Below are 26,997 nucleotides of genomic sequence, written 5' to 3' on the forward strand. Positions count from 1 at the left end.
ATGGATATTACCTGACTGGCAGGCTCAGCAAGGGTGGCCAATCTGAGTGCAGCTGCAAGGAGCCTCTCCAACAAAGGGCCATCATTTGAAGCTCCCAGTACACTACATAGGCTTTGCTTGGTTTGGGTCCCTATCATGCATGTGGCCTCAGACTTGGGCTGCTGCCCCTCTGCTTCCACAGACAGGAAGGTTAGTTTCATTTGTCTTCCCAGTCCCCTTCCATGCAGATTCAGGGGCATGGGGGAGGTTGCAACACCCAATGCCTTTGTGTTTTTATCTTGTGGCCCTGGCTGACAGTATTGGCAGTGAGAGCAGTGTGGGGAAGGAGTTTGCATCTGCCCAGCACTGCACCACTGGCTCTCCACTTTGCCAATGTAGACTTTCCTCTGCACACACCCCTAGCCCATGGGGTTTTGCAGTGAGGACACATCAACACAGAACTTTATAAATATTATATCTCTGGTCCTTTATAAAGTTCATATGTCTGGCACCTGGCAATACATTTTATGGCACAGATTGCCCATAAAGTCACATTTATGTCAGATTCAGCCCTCATAACAAATTAATTTGACACCTCTGTGTTATACTATTTCTAACCTACTGTAGGCCATATCCAAGAGTTCTGTTATGGGTCTCTGGACTTCATATTGACAATGTTTAGCTGGGAGACCAGATCTGCCTTTTCTCTGGCTTTCATGAGCATTATCCAAGACCAGCAATTGTTTCCCTATATATCTGGCTATGTCCATGACAACAAAAAAACCCCAAACTACATGGGAAAGGGGCTGCAGTAAGGAGGAGGAATAGGTGAGGTGGAGCAGAAGAAGTAGCTGGATCCCACCCCATGAAAGAAACAGTCACAATTCTTTTGGGGTAGGAAGCAGCGGAGATACTTCTCTCTTTCAGTCTGTGTTGAGGCTTCTAAGCTTGCTGCGGATATATTACATCTCACATGACTGTAAAGGAGCAATGGCAAAAGGTAGCAGTTGGATTAAAACAACAGCAAGAATCTCTTTTTAATCTCCTGGCAAAAGAATCCTAGGGTTGCCAACTCTGTGATTCTTCCAACCTACCCCTCATCTTTGGCTTCTCAGACACCTTATTTGAATTTTCTCTCTCTATCTTTGCAGATAAGGTTTGTTTTCCCCAAGCTACAAGTTGATGAATGTCTTTGATGGTATGATGGAATCACAGCTTGTACCTTGAGGCTGGGAGCTTTGTGCGCATGTGTAGTGATGTCGTGGGACTTGAGAGATGAAGCTGCACCTGACTACATTTTGGGGCTGGGTGTGTACCTGATGTGTTGTTCCTGCTTTTGGACATTCAAGAGTAGACACAGATTGAGAAGGGAAGGTAGAAGATGGGAGCTGTTTCTCTCCTTGTCCATCTGCATCTATCCCAGTTATGATAGTGTCCATTAAAATGATTTTGTGATTGTTTCTGCAATCTGATTATGATCACAGCCAGAAGGCTGCAATCATCCTGGTATTGCTTATTTTCCTGTGAATTGCATGCCACTTAGCGTTACACTCTGCTTTTGAAAGAGTCACTGGTAAAGTTGTCTTGTCTTGGCTCTTGTTTGAGAAGCAAAGTTCAAGGCACATTCGCAGGCAGGAAAACTAGTTATATGATTCTTTAGAACCACTCAAACTCTAGCATTTAATAATGGTTGTATAAGAATACAACTTTCCAAAGATAGCATCTCTTTTTGAAGGTCAGTTTGAGGTTAGCCCTGATTTTTCTTTCTCTGCTTCACTCAGACACCTTCTCTGCATGTGAATTGGAAGAGAGATCATTGCCCTGTGGATCTCTGGCAGACATCTCAGCTATAAGATAAACCTCTTTTAATATCGAAAATAGTTTGTTATTTTGCAGATATTCCAAGATGTGGCTACTGCTCATCGTGATGGCTGTGCAAGGAACAGTGAGTCCAGAAGAAGCCAAAAGCAGAACAGAAATGAATCCTGAACAGTTTATGAATGTGGTAAGTATTCCAGTGTGCTTAAACAAAGGAGGACAATAGCAGTATTGATAACTTAGCCTTGGTTCATGGTCTCAAACAGAGTGATTCTCTGACAAGTATTATGGAAGAACAGCTTGAGCCTAGAGATGTGAAGGTCTGGCTAAATTCAGGAACAGAGGAGAAGCTGAGTTCATGTTTTGAGGACTTTACCTGATTTGAAAATTTGGAAGAGCACTGAAAAAAAATCCATTTTGGAATGAATGAAATGCTTTTTAGCATTTCAGGGAAATTTGAGGAAGTGATGAAAAAAACAAATATTTGGGATTTTGTAGGAACTGGTACATTTTTCCTCCTTTTGAAATGAGTTAAATGTACTAAACACAACAATTTACATGTCTGTCTTACCTCAGCATGGTTCAGATGGGTAGCTGTGTTGCTCTGAAGCAGTAGAACAAAGAGTGATGAAGTGTTATCTGACAAACTGTGCATGCACATGAAAGATTGTACTCAGAATTGAACTTTGTGGGTCTTAAAGGTGCTTTTACCTTAGCATGGAGTGTGTTCGCTATTTGGTTTTGGTTTGTAAACTACTAAACTATTTAAACTCTGTTCCATAAATGTGCCCATTATACAATTTGATATGTTAACTATGTTATAAATTATGCATTTTATTTCAAAGCAGCAAAATAGGTTTAGGACACTAAGGCCTGCAAATATTTCTTTTTGCTCAAAGCAAAACAGAGCACTAGGATTTTGTCTTTTTCTGCATGGCTTTGAACTTTCTGGACATTTTACATCTGAACTTGAGTCCTTTCATTCTAACATGGAGCAAGTGTTACATACTCTGCATGAATATCTAATTGTGCCAAGTTCTGGGTCATGTGAACTGCCCTTCATTCAAATATTTGGGATTTTGCAGGAACTGGTACAATTCCTTCAGAGGATAGGTTCCTTGATCTTCAGCCTCTTTTAGCTTTTCACATATTCTTACAGTCATTCTTCATTTCTGTTTTAACAATTTTTTAATAACATATGGTTACAAAGCTTAATTGCATCTTATCTATGCTAACCCATATGATATTTCAACCCCCCCTTCCTCCAATATTTGACTTCCCCGAAGTTATAAGTTTAAATTCAATACTAAAGGTACCGCTAACTAATCAAAGTTCAATATTTTTCTTTTCTCACTACTACTAAAAATTGTCCAATGTCTTTTTTACATTCCACTCTTTCTCCATATATCCTTTGAATTTCTTCCACTCCTTTTTGAATATATCTAAATCATAGCCTCTTAAAATTCTAGTTAATTTGTCCATCTCACTCCACAATAGAATTTTCATAATCCAATCCCATTTTTCTGGTATTTTTCCTTGTTTCCACAGCTGCGCATACAATGTCCTAGCAGCTGAGAGCAAGTACCAAATTAAAGTCCTGTCTTCCTTTGGAAATTTTTCTAATTGTAATCCAAGCAAAAAAGTCTCTGCATTTTTCTTAAAGTCATAACCCAAAATTTTGGAGATTTCTTGTTGTATCATCTTCCAAAATTCTTTCGCTTTTTCACAAGTCCACCACATATGAAAGAAAGAACCTTCATGGTTTTTACATTTCCAACATCTATCGGATATTTTCTTACTCATCCTGGCCAACTTTTTCGGAGTCATATACCACCTGTACATCATCTTAAAACAGTTCTCTTTAATACTCTGACAAGTTGAGATCTTCATCGAGTTCTTCCAAAGGTGCTCCCATGTATCCATTTGTATTTCTCTGTTTACATTGATTGCCCATTTGACCATTTGAGACTTTACTACTTCTTCTTCTGTAGACCATTTCAATAATAATTTGTATAGTCATTCTTCATTTCTAAATATGACTTAAGTTGCTGAATACCCAGGATGTTTCAGAGACTGTGGCAGTTAACAAGCCTTTCTTCACCCTGCAGACTTAGAAGCAGACGTATAGCCATTTTGAAAGCAAAGTTTATTAGCAACCAGTTTCAGGCTTGGAATCTATATTCCAAGTCTCGCACATTTACAAAAAGAATTGTGGACTATGAAAAATGCCGTTCCTTAGTGGTGGTGGAATTAAAAAGCAGAAATATACTCAAGGATGCATGTTACTGAATGTATCTTATTTTCTTAGGGCGATTATATTTGGTAAGAGTATTTAAAAAGCCCATTTTCAGTTTATTCACATGATTCTCATTCAACATAATTTACCAAACCCTGGACTGTGGTTGTGCTCCTCTTCCACTGCCCTAATAAATAATATAAAACCACTAACTCAATAGCGTTAGTATTTAATAAAGCTATGAGATACCATGAAATGAATGAATTCTAAGTGATCAAATATTTTCCCCTGGGATATGTTATGTGTTGTCTATTGTGCATTTTAAAGTTCCTTATTATTCTCTGCTTACATGGAGAATATAACATTGGAGACCTTCAAACAGGCACTTTTGAAGTATGCCTTTTAAAAGAATATATGATATGTTTTGAGTATAACAGCTCTTTCTTGAGTAATCCTTATGTGTGACTATATTTCCTCGAATTGCCACACAAAGTGATATTTGCATTACTTTCGATATGGCTTGTGCAATAGCGAGCTACTAGTTCAGGGTACCATGTTGGGTATATATTTCTGCCATATATATACTCCAGCATGTGAAGGTATGGATCTAGAGAGGCAATGGATAATTTCTAGTTCTGGTGTTGTCTGTTTTTGGTAGTTAGTTTTGGAGTAGCCTACTCATGTTTCCTAAATATCTAAATGGAAATTGCCACCTATGTTGCAACTAAATGCTATATTTAACTCAGATAATGACTTCATTACATTGGTAACAGCATGTCTGGAGGAACTTCTCAGCTTCCAACATCTGCTTTACAACTTTGCTGAAAACTGTTGACCTAATGTTTGTCTTGGTATCCTTACAGAGTGAGATAATTCAGTACTGGGGCTATCCTTCTGAAGAATATGAAGTGCTAACATTTGATGGTTATTACCTGAGTCTAAACAGAATTCCAGGAGGTAAATGAGATGAAATGGGAATATATGGTAGAATTGTTATTTTTTTTTTCAATTTTAAATTTTTATTAGAATAATAACATATATAACATTTAACAAACATCAACTATAACACTAACAAACATAGAGTCTATCCATGAGCCATCACATTACTAAACATGATTTGATGCTGTGTTTTACATGAGCCATGATTCTTCCAGTTGTCAAAAACAAAAAAAGGAAAGAAAAAAACACCGAGGCAAGACCTACTTTAGACATGCCTGAGGATCTGGGAATGCTCAGAACAATTTTTCAACCACAGATTTAAAAAAAGAAAAAAAAGAATGGCTTTTGCCAGTCCCTGCAGTTTCAAAGGCAGGTGCTTTTTGAAAATGACAACCTGAAACTTTCCTTAGGTTTAGTGACTTAGCTGTGTAGTTCTTTGTGTCCTGACAAGTCCTTGCCACAGAATTTTACCTTTTGGCTGTTTGCTTTTCAAACAATTTTTAGCCATGATACAGCTGGCTGAAAATACATATTGGAAAATATGTTGGCAGTATCATCTGAAATCTCATAGTGACAGCATAACATTTCTAGTGTTTTGGGACTTTGTTTCAATGTGCATAAGCCATTGTTTTTAAAGGAAGCTGGGAAGTCAGAGGAATGAATAGATCATGGCAATAGATCATTATAATGTTGAGCTGTACGGATTAGGGGCAGTCTTTGTAATTCTTAACTTCTGGGCAAATGTCTAAGATGAGGCCTTGGAATCATGGGGCCCACCTGTCTTAGTCACCTCGGGCTCAAAGAGGTGGCTCTCACTCCATTCAAGGTAGGTGAATATGCCCATAGGCAGCCAAGCCAGATGCTGCCCTAAGTCCTGAGGGATGGGCTTCCCTGAGAGCCAGCTTCTACTGCCCACACAGCTAAACAATAGAAGGGGCAAGGGACAGGCATACATGGGACCACTGGGTCAGCTCATGCCCTCCTATTTGATACTCCAAGAGGGTGGGGGATGGGCATGTATTAATTGCTGAGCCAGCCAACTGCCACCTGTTTGCCTTAGCCCTGGATGGCAGCCAAGTGAGACAGTTGCTGCCTGCCTACCCATGTTCCAGGTGGGCATGGTCACTGCCAGCTCTTTTCTTTCCCCTCTGTCAGGGTGAGGAGTGGTTGGGGGCTTGCCCAGGTGGGGGGCCATTATAGCCATATTGGATGCCCCTTAGCAAAGACCACCCCAGGTATTGATGACCAGTGGATGATTAGAGGATGACATTGTTTGGATGCTAAAAGAAAAACAACCTTGCCAAACTGGAGCAAAAAACTCCAAGTGGAAGATACTCCAGTACAGAGAGGAGCTCAAAAGGCAAGCAAAAAATTTACATATTTGTCTTCTAACTGCAAGACCAGATGCTGAGCTAGACATTCCACATTTCCAAATCTCAATTTATTTTTTATCTGTGTAGAACTGATTTATATCTGCTTTAATCAATTGTTTCTCAACTATTTCTGCTTTTCCTTTGTCTTATGACCAGAGTCACATTTTCTGTTCAACCTGTCTCAGTTCCTTTTGTTCTCTTCACCCTGGCATCTATTTCTCAGCTCTGCTGGGCTCTAACTCTTATGCATCAGTGACCTATTGCCAGGAAAGCTTCACCTGCCAAAACTGCCTTTTTTATACCACTATTAAAATTATTGGGGTGGGGGGAGAGTGAGCAGGTAAGAGAATCTGTGGAACAATATAACATACACACACAGTTTGCTTCCCTGTCCCAAATTATTGTCCTGAAATAGTGGGCTTTCAGTTGCTTTCTCTTTCTTTTTTTTTGTGGGGTGGGTGGGTTGGGTGGTTGGTGATGTGTATCTTGCCTTGAGCTTCCTCACACCCTCCAAACTCAGCCTTCTAACTACTGTTCCATGGTCCATAATGCAGATTTTTGTATTTTATATGCCACATTGCAGAGATATTAATTTTACATTTCAGGATCAAAGGCTGCTGTATTGATGATACATGCCCTGATTAAAGAGGGTAGTAATTGGGTAGAAAACCTGCCCCATAATAGCCTGGGCTTCATCTTAGCTGATGCAGGGTATGATGTATGGATTGGCAATCACAGAGGGAATTCATGGTCTAGAAGACACGAACACTTTTCAATTGACCAACAAGAATTTTGGGATTTTAGGTAAGTTTATTTGGTGTAAAATTACTAAGGTATAGAATTCAAGACAACTGTAGTATAGGTTAAAGTCATGTATGTGAGATTATTTTTCAATCATTAAAGCAGTTTTTTATGTAAAATAGTCCATATGACCATAGAAGTCCAGGGCTTAAAAAGATTCACCTTATAGCTATGCATTCCTTATAGCTATGCAAATTGAGCGTGAATGTGAAAGAACTCTAATTTTCAGTTACTTGACTGAGGGAGAGACTGTGTGCATCAGACTTCCCCCCCCCCTCCCTGTCAAGTCGCAACTGCATCTAGAAAGGACACCACAGAGACCCTGGCTCAAAGCCGCATTTTGCCCTGAAGCTCATTGTGCTGGTAACTCCCTTTCAGCCCAACTATCCTTCTGAAGACGTGGAATGAAGGATGGGAGAGCCAAGGATGCTTTGGAGGAAGAGTGGGAAATAAGGCTGTGCCATTAAATCGTACAACTGTAAAATAATGAAACAAAAGAACATCCTCAGTTTCTGTTGTTACAAGGGCAGGGCCGGCCCTGCCACTAGGCAAACTAGGTGATTGCCTAGAGCGCTGGCCTTCTGAGGATCATGACTTTTGCATTCAGATTTCTTTGCATTCAATGTTATAGTTTTACTCTCTTATATCCAAAGCATGCTGTTCCATGGTAGGCCCTGGTTTCTGGTAAGAGATGCTGGGAAAACTCTTGTTGATACCTGGGGAGCTGCTGCCAGTCAGAGTGGACAATAGTAAGCTTGATAGAATAACAGTCTGACTCGGGGCTTTTTTTGAGCAGGAGCACACAGGAACTCAGTTCCCACTGGCTTGGTGTGAGGGTGTGGCCTAATATGCAAATGAGTTCCTGCTGACTCAAAAAGCAGTTTGATAGGGATGACCACTTTTCTTTAATCCTGACTATCAAAGTCTACTCCTCTTTAAACCTTTTGTCCCCTGTTTCAGTCCAGAGTGAGGAGTCAGCCTCTTTATTAAGAATTCCCAGGGGTCCTGCATTAAATTCAAAAATCCAACTACTGTTTAACTCTAGACCATTTTTAGAGTATAGATCCCTAATACTTTGTGCTGATGATCCACTCCAAACTCTTAAATTCTACAGTTCATTAATATCACATATGATTGATTCTCTGAACCAAAAATCTGAACCTTGGAGGAACTTGCAGAATAATCTAGAGAAAAGCTACTTAAATCCCTGGTTCGACAGGGGTTGTAGGAATTTGAAAAAACTATTACGTCTTACCTACAGCCATTATAGAGAATCTAAGGCTGTTGCCTTTCCTGCTAGTTTCTTCGATCTCAAGTCCCAACTCCAGCAACTTATAAAAAAAGAGAGAAATGATTATATTATTGGTCATTGGGAGCAACTGGTACAAGCGGCAATTTTAAATAAATCAAAACAATTTTGGTCCATAGTGTCTGGTGCATTCCATAGGGAAGCTCCCTTCACGTCCCTTATTCCCCCTCATGTCTGGCTTCAACATTTCTTAACAGTGTTTTATGAGGAAGGTAGAAGTGTATTAGAACCATCTGATTTCTGTTTGAGCGATTTACCTGATTGGCCCCCTGTAGATTCTGATGAGACAAGGGAATTAATTGTCCAACTAAAGGCTGGGAAAGCCCCTGGTCCAGATGCGATATCCCGTGAAATTTTAAAATCAGACCCAGATTGGTGGGCTCCTCTACTTGCTGCCCTTTTTGCAATGGTTGATAAAACTGGTTTAATGCCCGAGGCTTGGACAAATGCAGTAATAGTACCAATCTACAAGAAGGGTGACTGTTCATCTCCCTCAAATTTTAGACCTATTAGCCTCCTCTCTATAATTGGCAAGCTGTACGCTAAGCACCTGTTAGCCAAACTTACTGCATGGATGACTCAACAACAAATCCTAGGACCAGAACAAGCGGGTTTTCGCCATGGGAAATCCACACTGGATCACTGTATTATCTTGTCCCATCTGGTAAATAAATATACTAGGAAGGCCAAGCTTAAGTTATATGCGGCCTTCCTAGATCTCAAAGGAGCTTTTGGCTCCATAGATAGAGGCCTACTTTGGGATAAACTGAATATTGATAAGCGATTACTTTTTCTTATCAGAAAATTGCATACCTCAACAACTTGTTAGGTCAAATGCTCCCTAGCTGGAAAGTTAATGGCAAAAATTCCATCTAATAAGGGTGTTAAACAGGGCTGCATTCTTGCCCCCTCCTTATTTAACCTTTTCCGTAATGATCTAGCTCTGACGCTGTCTGGCGCTGACGGTCATAGCCCTAAACTCGGCCCCACTCACATGCCACTGTTACTGTATGCAGATGACGCTTTATTAATGTCCTGCACGCAAGTGGGTTTGAAGCGCTTTTTTAGCCGATGTCTTGAGTATTTTGAAATCAATAAGCTCCAACTTAATTTTGAAAAAACTAAAAACTTTGTCTTTTCAAGATCTTGGAAATTATTTAAATGGGATTTTAATGGAAATAGAATAGAGCAGGTCAGACACTTTAAGTATCTAGGTATCCATTTTCAATATAATGCATCATGGACTGTACAGCGAAGGTCTGCAACCAATATGGCTAAGGCCAGTGCCCAGGCTATCTGTCGTTTCTTTTATTATAAGGGCAACCAATTTGTGCCGGCTGCTCTGAAAGTCTTTAAAGCTAAAACATGTGAGCAACTACTATACAGTATCCCATTATGGATCGGTGCGTTTGATTATTCCTTGGAATGCGTCCAATCCAAATTTCTCCGTAAAATTCTGGGAATGCCTTTTTGTGTGCCTTATACAGCCCTATGCTTAGAATCGGGGCAGGTTCCACTTGAAACTAGGGCATGGCTGTTAACTGTTAAATACTGGTTGCGAATACACTACAATTCAGATCCTTCCAGTCTTATCACTCAAATGCTTTTAGAATCTAGATACTCTAACTGGCTAGATTCTATCGAGGAAAAGATCTGCACTGTTGGTTTATCTATAGAGTCTTTTTCTATGCTCTCACAAATAGAGGCATTTCATATGATTAAAGTCAGAATCCTGGACATTGAATTACAAAATCTCCACAGTGCCGCTAATAAAACTTGTTCTCCTGTGAGTCTAAGGTTCTCGTTTGATGTTGGACATATAGCTTCGTATCTCTATTCTTTGCAAAGTCCTCAACAGCGTAGGGCCTTTTCATTGGCAAGATTTCATGTTATGCCATCAGCAGTTCTATATGGTAGATTTCATAATATACCCTACCCGGCCAGACTATGTCCGTGTAAGTCCGGAGCTATTGAATCCATTTCACATATTCTCTTGTACTGCCCTTTTTATGTAAGTATTCGCTGTTGATTTCTGGATCCTATTTTCCTAAATAAGATGGGCCTGGCTGATCCAGATAAGGTCCAGCTTGTTCTGAAGGATGTTACTCCTGACATAACTATGAATACTGCCTCATTTTTGTACTGGGCCAAAAAGATTCATCAAGATAAGGTACAGTCCTGTTGTCTCATTTAACTGTGATCTTTTGCAACTGTGTTTTAATCCTGATGTACACTATCATAACCTTTTTATTGTCCCTTAACCCACTGTTTATTAATCTGTTTTTATATGCCATTAAAGGTTGATTGATTGATTGATTAATTGATGGATAGGGATGAGCATGAAATCCTATTAGGATATGTTTTGTGGTCAAGTCTTCATCTCTTCTCCCCCCACCAGGTCTTTGGACCAAAATCTTATCTGTAGGAGAATTGATAAGGAGCTATAAGTGTGGTCCATGCATTTCCTGTCCACCCCATCCCATTTATGCCCATTTGTCATACAGACGATGAAGAGGAATTTTTCCCCTTTAAAAAGTTCCATAGTTTAACACTATGGTTGCTAACTGGAGAATGGGGGTGGGGAGCAGCTGTTGACAACAGTGTGTCCACTCCTCAGGAAACTGATGCCATGTTTCTCTAGGAATTGCCAGAAACTCTGTGGTTAACTCTATGGTTTTAATTGACCAGTTATTCAGATTCCTTTGCTAATGGAACTGTAGAGGAAAAGAAGTCTGGATTACCTCCACTGGCCCCATCTCAGCTAGTCTTTCCTTCAGATCTTTTAAGTGTAAGCTAAGCCTGCACAATATATGCATCTTGCACTTTTGCAGTGCAGAGTTTATGCAAACACAGCTTCTCTGCTTGTAAATTCCACATGTTATGCGCAGTATTTTGGATACTTGCATGACTGTTTGGGAGTGGGGTGAGGAGGTACAATGATAACCACAGCATCCACCCAGTTACCGTTTTACAGCTGTCTCACAGACAGTTATGTTGTTATGTTGTTATCATCAGTCTGAGTTAAGGCTTCTATAGTTTCTGTGGGTAGATAGCTACTTTGACCATATCTTCTTCCAGTACAGAAACTTTCCCCCTTCAAACATCCTGAAGTACAAATCTAGCTGCAATTAATTTATTGGACAATATGCCACTTTATTCAGTCAGCAAAACCTAGAGGTAAAACTATTCCTAGGCTGTAGGAACTTAAGAATCTGATCAGTGAGGGGGATAGAGTCTTGTGTTGGAGAGTGCTCTACCACAGAAATGTTGTCTGGGCCTACAAAAGCAGCATATCAAATCAGATTAAAACCACGTTCCTGAGCTGCTATTTTTCTATGTACATGGGCTTTGCTCTTTGGAGAATGCATCCAACTCACTATCTCTTGTAGCCTAAGACTGTATAGTCCAGGGTAAGCATTAAATCTTGGCTGTGTTGTGATTCTAGAAAGCTGATCCACATCTGCTCATTTGATTGTTACCTTAATCTAATTTCTTCCAACCACAAATCATGTAGTGCCAAGGAAAAACCTGCTTAAACATTGTGGCTCTTGTGTCAATATGATTACTTGGTGCTTTGTGGAGACCAGAGTGTCTGAAGAAAGCCCAGGAATGCACTTCTTACCCCCCACTGTGTGTTTTATTTTTGTTTTTAGTTTTCATGAAATGGGCATCTATGACCTTTCAGCCTTCATAGACTTTATTCTGCAGAAAACTGGACAGAAAGACATCTATTTTGTTGCCCATGCTGAGGGAAGCACCATAGGTATGTGAAGAGCACACACCATAAAAATAATGTTTTATCAGTTGTTGGCCACGTTTGTACTCTAGTCTCTATTACCCCAGACCAAAGGCAGTAGAAATAGAGAGGAAACATTGTGAGCTTTACTATACTCTAAAGATTAGGATGGGCATGGGATATATCACACTTTTTAAATAGTTCCTCTAGGGTGGTGGCAGAATGCAGATTTTGACACAACAGGATAGTCAATAGTTGATGTGTGGGTCTGAAAAATCTAAATACAGTGCAGATTTGTTTTATGTTCATGAACAAAGATTTCTGCTGCAGTGAATTTCAATATTCTTAACCTTAGTTTTAAGCCAGTATGCTGTTTCATCTCTTATTGTAAAAGCATGCCAAGTGAAGTGTTTCTTGGTTTTCCAGCCTTGTTTGCATTTTCTGTCCTGCCGCAACTTGCTTCAAAAGTTAAGATGCTTTTTGCCTTGGGACCTCTATATACACATCAATATAGTAAAGCTCCGCTAGTGCCTCTGCTACGTTTACCAGATATATTTCTGAAGGTTTGTATGCAAGTATATAATTTTTCTGTTGTGATTTAGATTACTGCTGATATGTTTTAAGATTGTGAGCCAAACAAACACCCATCTTGTCTGAACACTTTCAAGAAGGATTTTTGGGGAAGTATATAAAATTGAGCACATCTTGTAGGAAAATCCAAATCCAAAATTATGCAGTTCCTTTTCTTAAGATCAGCAAAAATGAATAAACAAACAAATTGTGTGAAAACTTTTGAGTTCTCCAGAGCTCTTAATCAGCCTGGATGTTAAAAACAAAAAAGGAGGGGAAAAATATTTTTTAGGTCTCAGATGAACTAATGGTAGGTCAAACAAGTCATCTAATTTGGTTTTCAGAAGGAATCATTATCTATTCTCAAGTCTGGGAAGATCTGTGGATACCTGGATCTACAGATCAGGCCCACACTGAGAGAAAGACATTTTTCTCCAAATTTTTTTTTGGGGCAGGTTTGCATAAAAATCTTAATGTTTAAAAATTTAAAGCGCAAAACCTTGTACTTGATCCAGATTTTAACTGGGAGCCAGTGCATCCAGAATAGCACTGAGGTATATGTGCTCTCAATGGAGCAGATTCATCAGTTTGTGTCTGTAATGTACTGAGTGATGAGACGTGTGGAAGGCAACATGCTTTATTAGCGAGTACATCACAAGGCAAGGCAACGCGGGCCGGGTCCCGATTATATACATACCCCGGAACAACCCTCAGTCTGGCCAGGTCCAATCCTGGCCAGTTAAACTTCCCGCCACAGATCTTGATTGGCGGAGCATATTCGCGGAGCTACATTCGGGGACCAGTGGACTTCCACTGGTCACCTCCGTAGCGTCCGCTGTGTTGTAATTTCGGGACTGAAATGCAAGACACAACACTCCTCCCCCCCTAGTTCAAGACACAAAGTCTTTCATGTAGGCTGGCGCCCTGCGTTCCTGGGTTGACCTCCTCGGGGTTATTTAGGGAGTTGGAGTGGCTGCCGTGGCTGGCGGGGCGGCTGGTTCCTCATGGTAGGGTGACGCTGGAAAAGGGCTGTCCGTCACCTGTTGCTGTTCTGGAATCTCCTCTCTGGGGGTGGTGCTCCCTCCGCTGTGGTGCTCTTCCACCAGCATAGTTGGTGCGGCTGGCATAGGCTGGGCAGCTTCCAGGGGCGTTGCTGTTAGTACTCCCCCACTTCCTGCTCCCCCGATCACTGTCGGTTCTTCTGGCAATGTGCGACAGTGCAGCTGGTCAATATGCCTCCTTAGGATCTGGCCCCCCTCTGACGAGACCTCGTAGGAGCGGGACCCGGTAACCCGCAGCACCCGGGTGGCTAACCACTCCGGCCTGCTTGCAAAGTTCTTTGCGTATTCTGGATCCACTGGAAAGAATCCCTTAGCGGCTTCCCTGGTTTCGGGGGAATTGCAGAGGTCTGTAGCCCGGTCAGGATGCAACCTGTCTAGTCTCGTGATCAACTTCCTCCCCATTAGTAACTCGAGAGGGCTTAACCCGGTGACGGGGTTGGGGGTGATTCTGTTATCAAATAGGAAGGCTGCCAGGTGGTGATCCCAATCTCCCTGTACAATGCGACCCAGGGCCTCTTTAGTGGTGCGCACCATGCGCTCTGCTTGGCCGTTGGTGGCTGGATGGAAAGGGGCGGACCGAATGTGCTAGATGAGGTACTGATTCAAGAACTCCTGGAATTCCTGGGAGGTGAAAGCGGTCCCATTTTCCGTGACGAGGGTCTCTGGAATCCCATGAGTGCAAAAGACCCTTCGCAAGGCTATGACCGCCACCGCGGTGGAGGTTGAAGCTACGGGAATCACTTCCAGCCACTTGGTGTATGCATCGACTAAGATAAATAATATTTGGCCCTGGTATGGCCCCGCAAAGTCTAGGTGTAACCGGGACCATGGCATCCTGTTGGACTCCCAGCGGTGGACAGTGGCACTGGGCAGATCAGGTCAAGACTCTTGGCAGGGTTGGCACCTTCGAACCCACCCTTCTATCTCCTCGTCCATCCCCAGCCACCATACATAGCTACGTGCCAGGGCCTTCATGCGCACTATCCCCGGGTGTGTTTCGTGTAGGGCTTCCAGCACTTGCTTCCGCAATGGGGGGGAACCACCACCCTGTCACCCAGAGAAGGCACCCCTTGTGCATGGACAATTCTTCTCTGCATGAAGCGAATGCCCTGAATTCTGCGTCCAGTTTGCCCGTGGGCCACCCCCTTCCCACCCAGTTTAAAATGCATGCGATGATGCGGTCTCTACCCGTGGCCCTAGCTACCTTGGCGGCGTGGAGGGGCCTCTTTGGTAGAGACTCTATAAGCATCACATGGTGGGCGGGGGGGCGGGATCCGGGTCCATAGAGGGCAGTGGCATGCGGCTGAAGGCATCCACGTGTTCCATAGCTTTGCCGGGGCGGTGGACCAGGGCATATGTGTACGAGTTGAGGAACTGGTTTCACCGCAGGATGCTCTTTGACAGAATTTGCGGTGTCTGGCGGTCTGGGGCGAGGAGGCCCAGTAGCGGCTTATGGTCCGTGGCGATCGTGAAACGCCTACTGTACAGGTAGTCGTTGAATTTATGCACACCCGCCACTATTGCCAAGGTCTCCTTGTCTATCTGGGCATAGTTGTGCTCTGCAGGGGTCAGGGTCCTCGAATAATAGGCCACGGGAACCTCCCTCCCATCCGGGAGTTGGTGCCCCAGAACGGCGCTCACCCCGTACGGGGAAGCATCGCAAGCCAGAATCACTGGTAAGGATTTGTCAAAATGGTGGAGCACATCATTGGAAACTAGGAGGTCCTTGACTGCCTGAAAAGTGGCAGCCTGCTTCTTTTCCCAGACCCATGGGGCGTTTTTATCGAGGAGCCTATTAAGGGGTTCTGCAATGGCCGCTTTGTGGGGCAAAAATGAATGATAAAAATTTAATAATCCCAAGAAACTTTGTAGTGTCCAGGGTGTGGACAATAGCCCTGATCTTGTCGGCCGTTGAGTGGATTCCCACGGCGTCTACTGCAAACCCCAAGAACTCTACCCTCAACACCTCGAGGGAACACTTCTCCCGCTTTACTTTAAGTCCCGCCGCCTGGAAACGGAGTACCTCACGCAGACGGCTGCTGAACTCCTCAGCGTCCGGGGCGGCGAGCAAAACGTCATCAAAAATGGTTGCACTCCAGGGATCCCTTTGAGAAGAGCATCCATTATGCTCTGAAAAATCCCCGGAGTCACACCCGAAAAGCTTCCCTGTGAGTCACAATGGTCTGGGCTTCTGCTGTCTCAGCATCCACCGGGAGTTGCTGGTACGCCTGGGCCAAGTCCAGTTTCCCAAAAACCTTAGAGCCTGCTAGGGCTGCCAGTATGTGGCTGACCACCGGAACGGGGTATGGGTTGTCCTGAAGTGCCTTATTTATTGTGCACTTGTAATCAGCACATATGCGCACACCTCCATTTGGCTTCACTGGAGTGACTATGGGTGTTTCCCATGCAGCATAGGATACCGGTTCTAGCACTCCCTGGGCTGTGAGGCGGTCCATCTCCGCTTCTATTTTTGGTTTAAGAGCGAATGGAACTTGCCTGGCCTTCAGCCTTATCGGTCTCACGTGGGGATCGAGGGGTAATGTGATGGGACGCCCCTTGTAGCACCCCAGGGACCCATCAAACACTTCTGGGAATTCCCAGCACACGTGCTTGAAATTTTGCGTTTGCATCTGCTGCACCCCCACTATTTGAATACCCAGTGGTCGAAACCAGGCCAGCCCGAGTAATGTGGTGAGCTGGCGTTTGACCATGAGAATGTCCATCTTGCCCTTAAAGTTCTTAAACTCTACCTTTACTGTGGCCCAATCCAAAATCTGTACAGGGTTTTTTTGGAAGTCCCGCAGTATGAAGGCTGCTGGTTGCAACCAGGGCTGCCCACGGGGACAGAATTTTCTTAGAGACTCCTCTGAAATTATGGAGATGGAGGATCCCGAGTCCATCTCCATTAGGCATGGAGCGCCCTCAATTAGGACCGGAACCCTGACCTTATCTGGGGTGGTGAGGGGCAAGTTCATTACCTGCAGGCCAGTCGATGCGGTCGAGTAGGCATCTGTCGAGTCGTGGTTGGTGGACTGGCGTCTGTGGGTGGCCTTCGCTCGGCAAGCCCGCACTATGTAGCCCACTCTTCCATAGTTCCTGCAGTCCACGTTGTGGTAGGGGCAGTCCCGGTGCTCGTGTGGATCCCCACAGCTGGCGCACTTGGTGTTGGTTGGTCTCTCTGTTGCTCGTGGCTGCGTGAGCGCTCTCGGACCCATTCCTAGTTGGCGACGTAGCTGGTTTGCCTCCTCCTCCTCTGGGTTGCCTGGTGCCATCTCCTCCTGGTGGACAGCTTCCGCTCACGTGTTGTTGTAAGCTTTGGTTGCTCACTCGAACGCGGTGGCTTCATTGAAGGCGAGTTGGGAGTGAGCTCTTCCTTTGTGAAGAGCTTTTGCTGCAGTCTTTCGTCTCGGAGGCCCCAGATGAAGCAATCCCTCAGGGCTTCATCCAGCTTGTCGAAGCTGCAGTTCCCTGCAATATGGCAGAGGGCTGCCAGGTAGACAGTGGCTGTCTCTCCCTCCCCTTGATCCCTCTTGTGTAAAAGGAATCGGCAGGCGATGATTCTCTGTGATCTTCGCAGGGGCCGAGAGACCCTTTGTGATCTCGAATGTGGCCTCCCTGCAGACACTTAGGAGCACGTCTCTCTTATGGCTGTCGTCTGTAATCATGTTCGCTCGTAGGTGGCAATCGACCCACTCCGTGTAGGTCTCCCACCTATCGGGGTTGGCGAGGTCGAACTCTGCAAGGTGGCCCGTTGTCCCACTTGGGTTAGCCATGGCGGCGGCAGGTGCTTCCGTCTCCCTCGCATGCGTGCCTTCCTTGTCTCCGGCCAGGTCAGCGAAGTCCTGCTTGGGGAGTTACCTGGCTAGAATCCCATCCTCGTTGCCACTGTAATGTACTGATTGATGAGATGTGTGGAAGGCAACATGTTTTATTAGCAAGTACATCACAAGGCAAGGCAACGCTGGTCCGGTCCCGATTATATACATACCCCGGAACAACCCTCAGTCTGGCCAGGTCCAATCCTGGCCAGTTAAACTTCCCGCCACGGATCTTGATTAGCGGAGCGTGTTTGCGGAGGTACATCTGGGGACCAGTGGACTTCCACTTGTCACCTCTGTAGCATCCGCTGTGTTGTAATTTCGGGACTGAAATGCAAGACACAACAGTGTCCCTTTCACCAGTTGTGTTGTGGGAGCCGATCATTTGACAATTTGTTAATCTGCTTCTAAACAATTTGTGTGTGTCCACAGGCTCAGTTGCAGGCTGCTTCCTGCAATTGCCACTCCCTGCTCTCAATCTGCCTCAGCTGCACCCAACCGTTAACAGACACACAGTTAAAAGGAAACCCCCTCCCCTATTTTTTAGTTGAACTTACTACTTTGGTTTCTCTGTGTGCCTTCTAACTCTATCACTCAGTATCTTCCATTGAACCTAGATGATTCATTTTGCCATCAGCCAGTCAACTTTTGCAAATCTTTTACATTAAATGCCAGTGTCTTCTCAGTAAGGCTGTGCATCTGAGGATGTATCTGAGTTCGCAGGTACAGAAAAAAGTTGAAATGCAAATGATTTTATGCATTATAAGAATCTTTAATGACCTGACTATGGCTTTGGGAGATAAGTACTTCTTCTGTGGCAATCAAGAACTTTTAGTTTACTGTGCAAGGTCAAAAGCATCTGCAAGCCATGACAGACATTTCTCTCTTATTATCAACGCATGACTTCGCCATCACCCTATAACGTAAGTGGCTACTGCACATGTACAATGCTGCTCTTCAAAGTGCTTGAGATGAATTCTGAGGTGATCTGAGACAAACATGATTACCAGGTAAATTAAGAAGAAGAAGTCCACAGATTTATACCCCGCACTTCTCTCTGAATTAGAGTCTAAGAGTGGCTTACGATCTCCTTCCCCCACAACGGACATCCTGTGAGGTGGGTGGGGCTGAGAAATCTCTCATAGCAGCTGCCCTTTCAAGGACAACTCCTACGAGAGCTATGGCTAACCCAAGGCCATTCCAGCAGCTGCAAGTGGAGGAGTGGGGAATCAAACCCAGTTCTCCCTTAACCACTACACCAAACTGACTCTCTTGATCAAGCTCCCTAACATTATGAGGATCAAACTCCTGATCAGAGTTTTCACCATTCCTGCTAATTGCTCTTCTTGTTAGGAGTAAGACAGAGTGTATCCGATCCCATGGTTGCCCTGTGCCTACAAGAATTCTTCTATGTATACAGAACATTGATAATAAAAGTTCCCCTCCCACCTTCAAGCTAATATTAAATGCAGCTCAACGTGAGCAGTTAGGGTGCATGCTCAGGGCTCATCCAAACACAAAAATGGAGTGGCAATCCCTTTTGTATGCAGGTGTGCATGTGTGGTGTAGAGAACACCAAAAGATAGCAATAAAATCTAAACTAATTAAACAAAAGCCATTATGTATCACTGACAAGAATTATGACATGTTTGAAAGATTTAGGTTGTAATAATATGCACACTTCAGCATCGCTGAACATAGTAAGACATTCTTCTGAGTAGGCTTGCAAATAATTAGAGTGGGAAGAATCTTCTTTTTTTGTATCCTTGTCTGCAGATTATATTTGGTACAAAAGAATTCTCTTTGCTGAATCCAAGACAGAGAGCATTTGTGGCTCGAATATGCAGCTGGAAACTGATAGATGTACTTTGCAAGCAAGCTCTTTTCCTTCTTGGTGGATTCAACCAAAAAAATCTGAATACGGTATTTTTGTGCATTCTTTAAAAATGGCTCCATGGTATACCTTGGAGCTATGTCAGCTGAAACAAGGGCTCAGACGACTAGAGAGGCAGTGGCGGCATACTCGGGACGAAGCGACGAGAACATCCTATAGAATGTTTATGAAGTCTTATGAGATGGCAGTCAAGGCCGCAAAGAAAGACCACTTTGCAGCCAAGATTGCATCTGCAAATTCGCGCCCGGCACAATTGTTTAGAGTAATTGGAAATCTTACTACATTGCCACAAGGCAAACCAAATGTTAGAGAATTATAGATAGGCTGTGAGGCTTTTGCGAAACATTTTGCAGATAAAATCACGTCGCTCCGCCAAGACCTGCCCATCACATTGGATACAGTACAGGAACTTGAGGCTCCGTGCCTGTCTTCTGGTTTAGTGTTGGGTCACTTTGACCCACTCAGCCTGGAGGAAGTCGACGGAATTCTCTCTGTTGCATGCCCAAAAACTTGTGATTTGGACCCTTGCCCCTCCTGGCTGATTAAATCTTGCCAGAGGAAGCTTAGATGTCCTTTACGGGACATAATAAATAGATCCCTCTTGGATGGGCGCTTTCCAACACCTCTGAAAGAGGCTTTGGTCCGTCCCCTCCTGAAAAAATGTACAGCAGACCCGGCCAAATTGGCAAACTACCGATCGGTCTCTAATTAACCGTTTTTAGGTAAAATTATCGAGAGGGCAGTGGCGTTGCAGCTGCAGGGTTTTCTGGATGACGCTTCCATCCTAGACCCTTGCCAGTCCAGCTTTCGCCCAGGCCATGGGACGCAGACAGTGCTGGTAGATGACCTCCAGCGGCAACTGGATCAAGGTGGCGTGGCGGTGCTGATGTTGTTAGATCTGTCAGCGGTGTTCGATACGGTCGACCATCAGCTACTGACCCGCCACCTCGCCGACATAGGGGCTAGGGGGTTGGCCTTACAATGGCTTTCCTCCTTCCTCAAGGGATGGGGACAAAGGGTGGCAATCGGGGGCGAACTCTCCCAGAGGCGCACACTAGACTGTGGGGTGCCCCAGGGAGCAGTTCTCTCTCCGATGTTATTTAACATCTATATGTGCCCCCTTGCCCAGGTTGCCCGGAGGTTTGTGCTTGGCTGTCATCAATATGCAGATGACACCCAGCTCTATCTGCTAATGGATGGCCTGCATGACTGCGTCCCAGGGAATTTGGACCAGGCACTGCTGGCCGTGGCAACCTGGCTTAGGCTGAGTGGGCTGAAGCTGAACCCGACGAAGACAGAGGTCCTTTGCGTGGGCTGCAGTGCTCTGGGGAGGGAAATACCTCTCCCAGTTTTTGATGGCGCGCCGCTGAAAGCCTTTCCAAATTCCCATGCAAAGGCAATTTGATTTGCATTCATTTAGGGATTCCTGCTATATCTCTCTCTATCAATAATAGTTTTATATTCTATATACTATGTTATGAACTGTTTAATTATTTAGGTGATATTTTCACAAAGCAAAGAACTTTATAGTATAAAAAGAGATTTAAAACATCAGCAGAATATGGCACTTTAGAAAAGATATGATGCAATCTCTATAAAATATATTTTGGTAGGCATGATGAGGGATTTATCTTAAAAAAGTATATTACAGAATAGGAAAAAGTACAGAAGGAGGCAACGAAGATGATTAAGGATCACTTTTCCTGTGAGCAAAAGGCTGGAAAACCTTGGGCTTTTCCATTTAGAAAAAAGATGAGAGACAAAGAACATGATAGAGGTTTGTAAATATCTATGCAATAGAAAAAGTGGCTAGAAAGAACTTTTTCTCCCTCTTCTGAAATGGTAGAAGTCAATGACACTCAATGAAGCTGATGAACAATAGATTCAGGATGGATAAAGGGAAATATTTAAGGATTAAAATGTGGAATACTTTGCCAGAAGATGAAGCCATGGCACCAAAAACTTAAAAGGGGACAAGTTCATGGAGGATAGGACCATAAGTGACTGCTAGCAATGATGACTTTGATATCATTGTGAACTATTCTCAACAGAGCTAGGTATCTTCACTTACTTCACACTCATCCAATAACCAGTAATAAATGAATGTATCTCTGTATAGTTTGCTCCTCAGTGAAGATGTTCCAGTTGAGAGGGATTCCCTGAGCAGTTGCTTTTTTGTTTCAGTTTAGCAGCTAATACCCTGTTGCTGCTTCTTGGCACTTGTCTCAAAAAGCCACACCATAGACCAAAAGCAATGCATGAGAAATTGACGTGCTGCTTCACACAACACCTGGCATTGAAATGTCACATGCCTTGAAATTATTTTAAAATGATCCTTTCTTTATAGAGCCGGGTTGATGTGTATGCGTCACGATTTCCAGACTATACTTCTGTGAAGCAAGTACTCCACTGGGGCCAGGTAGAGTTACTGAATGTAAATGTACCTCCTGAACAAATCTGAATATCTGACTGCCTATAAAATGTATCCATGTATTAGATTTTTATCCCTTCTTTCATCTACGGAGCTCAGTACCTTCGTTTTATAATCACAATAATCCTGTTTGGTTGCTTAGGCTGAAAGAGAGAGATTGACAAAAATGCCCAATTTGCTGCAAGGCAGACAGGAAATTTAAACCAAGATATCCTTGGTCATGGCCCAGCACTCTAACCATGACACCACTCTATTTCCTCTAATAGTACAGTATAATAACTTTCTTTTTGTTGAGTGAGAAAGGAACAAGAGTGTTTTGCAGCTCTAGATTCTTGATTTTCAGTGCAATCTAGTTGCATCTAGCAATTGTAACTTCATACTGAAACCTGTGGTATCTAGCCTATGTTCAGAAAACATCTGCCTGTTCAGAATGTCACTTTTTCATAGACTGATTCAAAGGAAATGGAACACTAAACATAAATGAAAAAGCAGAAATACTTCAATTTAGCCTAAGATGAAGAAGAGGAACTCTTTTAGTGTAAGAAACACTGTGAAATAAATCCATGTAGTGACAAATTTCCTGAGGTGGTGGGTACCTCCCCTGCACTAACCTGCCTATGTTGTTACACTATCAACTTCTGCCAAAGTGAGTATAGCTAAGTACTGAGTCCCACTTATTTAATATGCTGGTCCTCTTTGGATATATATTCAGCATACACCTGGGGTTAGTTGAACTGCTGGCTTACCATCATGTATTACAACCTTTATTGACATAACAGCATGGACGTGTACAATCAGCAAGGGATAAAACATAGATTACCCCAACATTTGAAACATTGCTCTCCTATTAGAAGCACAGCACAGATATTTAGCCACAGTCTCAATAATCTCAGGGTTATGAATGGACAACAGGAAAAGAGTCTTACCACCATCAGATTGTCTCTCATGATTTTGAAGAGGAGGATCTACCGTATTTTTCACATCATAAGGCGCTCCGGAGGATAGGACGCACCTTCCTCCTGTGGGGCGATCCGCTGCCTCTTCCTCTGATCCGGCGCTTCCCCCGTGCCTGCTTGCCTGGCTCCATCTTCTTCAGCAAGCGCTGGGATCGCTCCATGTGGCCCCAGCGCTTCGCAAGCGCCGGCTGCGGAGGGGGCAGCGTGCTTCCTCCTTGCCTGGCTTCAGCTGTGATGTTTAAAGCAAGCGCTGGGATCGGAGGGGGGAGGGAGTGATCCCAGCGCTTGCTTTAAACATCACAGCTGAAGGCAGGCACACAGGCAAGGAGAAAGCACGCTGCCCTCTCCACAGCCGGCGCTTGCAAAGCGCTGCGTTTGCGGAGGGGGCGGGTGCTTCCTACTTCCCTGTGTGCCTGCCTTCAGCTGTGATGTTTAAAGCAAGCACTGGGATTGCTCCCTCCCCCCTCTGATCCCAGCGCTTGCTTTAAACATCACAGCTGAAGGCAGGCACACAGGGAAGTAGGAAGCATGCTGCCCTCACTACAGCTGGCGCTCGCAAAGCGCTGCGTTTGTGGAGGGAGCGGGTGCTTCCTACTTGCCTGTGTTCCTGCCTTCAGCTGCGATGTTTAAAGCAAGCGCTGGGATCGGAGGGGGGAGGGAGCGATCCCAGTGCTTGCTTTAAACATCACAGCTGAAGCCAGGCAAGGAGGAAGCACGCTGCCCCCGCCACAGCCGGCGCTTGCGAAGCGCTGGGGCCACGTGGAGCGATCCCAGTGCTTGCTGAAGAAGATGGAGCCAGGCAAGCAGGCGCGGGGGAAGCGCTGGATCGGAGGAAGAGGCAGCGGATCGCCCCCTCGCCCCCCGAAGGTACGTACCTTCGGACCATAAGATGCACACACTTTCCCCCCCCCCCACTTTTTGGGGGGAGAAAAGTGCGTCTTAAGGTCTGAAAAATATGGTAAGTAAATGAATATCACAGTAAAATGTACAGTTCAGGAGAACATGTTCAGTACTTTCTAGATCCCTTGAACCACAAACACAAAACCCGTTGGAATATGGAATTTTCTTAAACCTCCCATACTGCATAGCAGAAGGAAGGACATTAAAGCAAGCTATCATGAGAGCTCTACGAAGGTCAGGAGAAGTCAAGCAAGAAAGATATGTTGCCAAAGTTCCATCATGTATTAATTAGTTCCTTGTAGGTTTTTAGCTGTATTTATATGGAAATTGTTTTTATCTGTTATTGATTCAATGTAACCCACCCTGAGCCTGCTTGCAGGGAAGGGAGGAATAGAAATCAAATCAATAAATAAGATAAAAGCACCACCACCACCACCACAACAAAGAACAGGGAGGCAGGCTTCATTAATTCACAATGTTAAGAGATCTGGAATTTGTTCCAGGAAGCCTTTGGATTGCCTTTGATAGAGCCAACCCAACCTCATGCTGGATAACTTTTAGGGTCAGCAATATCCAGCCACACATCCCTAATATAGTATCATACAAACAATATCACTGGGTTGTGCTTCCTGCGCCTGCTTTGATCTGTTTGCTGTGCCTGCCATTTCATTGTCCTAAGGTCTTCAGCCTAGGAGTGATCATGCTAAGTTTTTCATTCAAGGCTTTGATCATGGTCTGCCATTTTAGCAGGATCCTCCCTGAGGATTAATTGCAGAGACTTTAGCCAGTTTCTTTATTATGAACAAAATGTCAATGATGCTTCCTTTGACAAACATACTGACACATGTAGAGTAGTGACCTGGGACTCTAACCCAGACCTGGGACTTTAACCCAGAAAGCACTGTCCCCCTGACAGAGAATACTCACACGTTTGGGTCCAGCAAGGATCGTTTATTGAAAAACATGAATTGCAATTGCATGGAGAGTTGAGAGCAGAAAGATCCACCCAGCAACTCTGCCTCTGTGACGCAGCACAGCTTATTATATAGCTCATGAAAAAACCTACAGCCTGTGAGACCCTCCAATAAGAAGATCCCCTCACATTCTAAACTAAACAGCACCGCGCATGCCCCAAGCCACGAATACATTTCCCCCGCCCCTCCCAAAATTTCCCTCAATCTTATCTCTCCACATACCAACCTAGGCAGTGACCTGGTACAAGACTCTTTGCACAGTATCCTTTTACAGCTTCAGCACATTCCTTTCTTCAGACTAGAGATAAACAAGAGGCCCCTCTCTCTCAATACTGCAATATCAAAAGTCATATAAATTAACTGTCAATTATGTAGTAAATGCCTGTTATGTTGTGAGGGTCCAGAACACGTACTTAACTGTTGTGTGTGTGTGTTTTAATTTTCTAGTTAGTTAAAACGGGAGAAGCGAGGTACTTTGACTATGGCTCAGAGAACATAAAGAAATACAACCAGGTATGGATGTACTGGAGTTTTGTGCTTGTGGTGGGGATGAAATTACATTGGGAACCCAAAATGAATCTTGGGTTTTAAACTCCGGGTGAACGAAGCTGTTAATCTTTGTTTCTTTGGCAGTTCTTTAATGTTCAATGTTCTCCCTTGCTTCCCTCCAACAACCACATGTGGATGCTCTGCTGAGAGTTAGATGACTGTTTTACACATCCTTTGTTCATAATATATGCCTGTCAGTTGATAGCTTTAAGTTGAGGTCCCCAACTTTTTGAGCCTGTGGGCATCTTTAGAATTCTGACACAGCAGGGTGGGTACAGATATAAAATGGCTGCCACAGATGGTGGGGCCAGTCACAAATTGGTTGCCAGAACATAACTTGAGTCAAACAGTGAAGATCCTTGTGTGGTGGTGGTAGCTGCTGCCAAAGTAATATTTAAAAAATTTGCACAGCTAATCTGCACAGTAGCCAATCAGAAGCCTTGCTGTGAAAAAGCCCCACCTGGCCCTGTCCTCTTGCCAAAAATAACTGCCAGGCACCAGAAGAGGTGTCAGCAGGCATGTTGGTACCCCTGAGACACCACATTGGGACCCCTGATTAAGAGCTGCCCACACAGGAGGGAAAATGATCCTTCCATAAACAGGAAGCTGCTTGTACACACATATGTGGATATAGCTCAAAGCGATATCATTTTCTGTGAGAAATCATACCCAAAGTTTCCCATTTAATTTCCTCAGATATTTCATGTCCAAATTTGCTTTAGATTTAACTTTAGGATGAATCAAAATAGTTGGTACACACACATATACAGTTATGGGAGGAATTTTCCTGAGACATTTTGCTAATTTTATCACACCTTCTTTGGTTTCTCCTGAAATTTTGCAGATGACGCATTTTGTGTAGTAATACATCAATTATGTTCTTATATCAGGCTTCAGATTCAGCAAGAGCTCACAGGACCACAGCTCCTGAATCTTTCTGACGCCCCCCCTCCTCCCCGCCTACCTTGCCCACTGAATAGTAGGTACAGCTGCATAACAGTCCCTGGATTAGGAGATTAGGGCAGCCAGCCAGCTGCCAGGGGCTTTGCTATGCCCCCAGCAGGCCTCATTAACCCCTGGAGAAGCTCACGCCACCCTTTCTTCACTTCTTATGTTATTTTGGGCAGTGGGTGGCTTGCTGGCCTTTTGACTGGGGGTGTGTGTCTCAGGAGAGCCCCAGGTGAATGAGGCCTGCTTGGGCTGGCTGGATCTCTAGCCAGCCCAAGGAGGCCTCACTCGCCTGGGGCTCTTCTTTCTTGCATCAGGTTGCTTTTGGCTGGGTGTGGGTGGGTGGCATATGCTAATGAGTTATGCTAATGAGCTCTGCCACCTATTTTTCTAAAAATGACCTCTGTCTTATATCATTTACCTTTTTTCCCAGACCATTCCTCCCTTGTATAGAATAGAAGAAATCACAGTCCCAGTAGCAATGTGGACTGGAGGTCAGGACTGGGATTCCGTGCCAAAGTCAACAGCACAGTTAAGATCTCGACTGAAAAATGTAATTCATTATAAATATTTGCCTGACTGGAACCATTGGGATTTCCTTTGGGGCCTTGATGCTCCTCAGCGAATGTACTCAGAGATTCTGGGTTTGATGGAGAACAACTGAAATAGTTTGAGACAGAAGACTTGGTTTTGTTGTTGGGTCGC

At 44.0% G+C, this 26,997-nt stretch overlaps 1 protein-coding gene across 1 annotated transcript; it reads left to right on the forward strand.

Moving 5' to 3' along the window:
- The first annotated feature begins 1,871 nt into the window (after positions 1-1,871).
- LOC132573310 (lipase member M-like) lies at positions 1,872-26,997 on the forward strand. Its single transcript, XM_060240817.1, has 9 exons — positions 1,872-1,984; positions 4,897-4,990; positions 6,951-7,149; positions 12,109-12,218; positions 12,618-12,754; positions 19,417-19,563; positions 21,882-21,953; positions 25,243-25,308; positions 26,726-26,997. The coding sequence occupies exons 1-9, from the start codon at positions 1,886-1,888 to the stop codon at positions 26,954-26,956; spliced, it is 1,155 nt and encodes a 384-aa protein (XP_060096800.1). The 5' UTR covers positions 1,872-1,885; the 3' UTR covers positions 26,957-26,997.

The sequence above is a fragment of the Heteronotia binoei genome, chromosome 6 (assembly GCF_032191835.1).
Source record: "Heteronotia binoei isolate CCM8104 ecotype False Entrance Well chromosome 6, APGP_CSIRO_Hbin_v1, whole genome shotgun sequence".
Lineage (NCBI taxonomy): Eukaryota > Metazoa > Chordata > Lepidosauria > Squamata > Gekkonidae > Heteronotia > Heteronotia binoei.

Coding starts and splice junctions, on each gene's coding strand:
- LOC132573310 (XM_060240817.1), top strand. CDS start 1,886: ATGTGGCTACTGCTCATCGTGATGGCTGTGCAAGGAACAGTGAGTCCA. Junction 7,150..12,108: donor CAAGAATTTTGGGATTTTAG/GTAAGTTTATTT, acceptor TTTTGTTTTTAG/TTTTCATGAAATGGGCATCT. Junction 19,564..21,881: donor ACCAAAAAAATCTGAATACG/GTATTTTTGTGC, acceptor CTTTCTTTATAG/AGCCGGGTTGATGTGTATGC.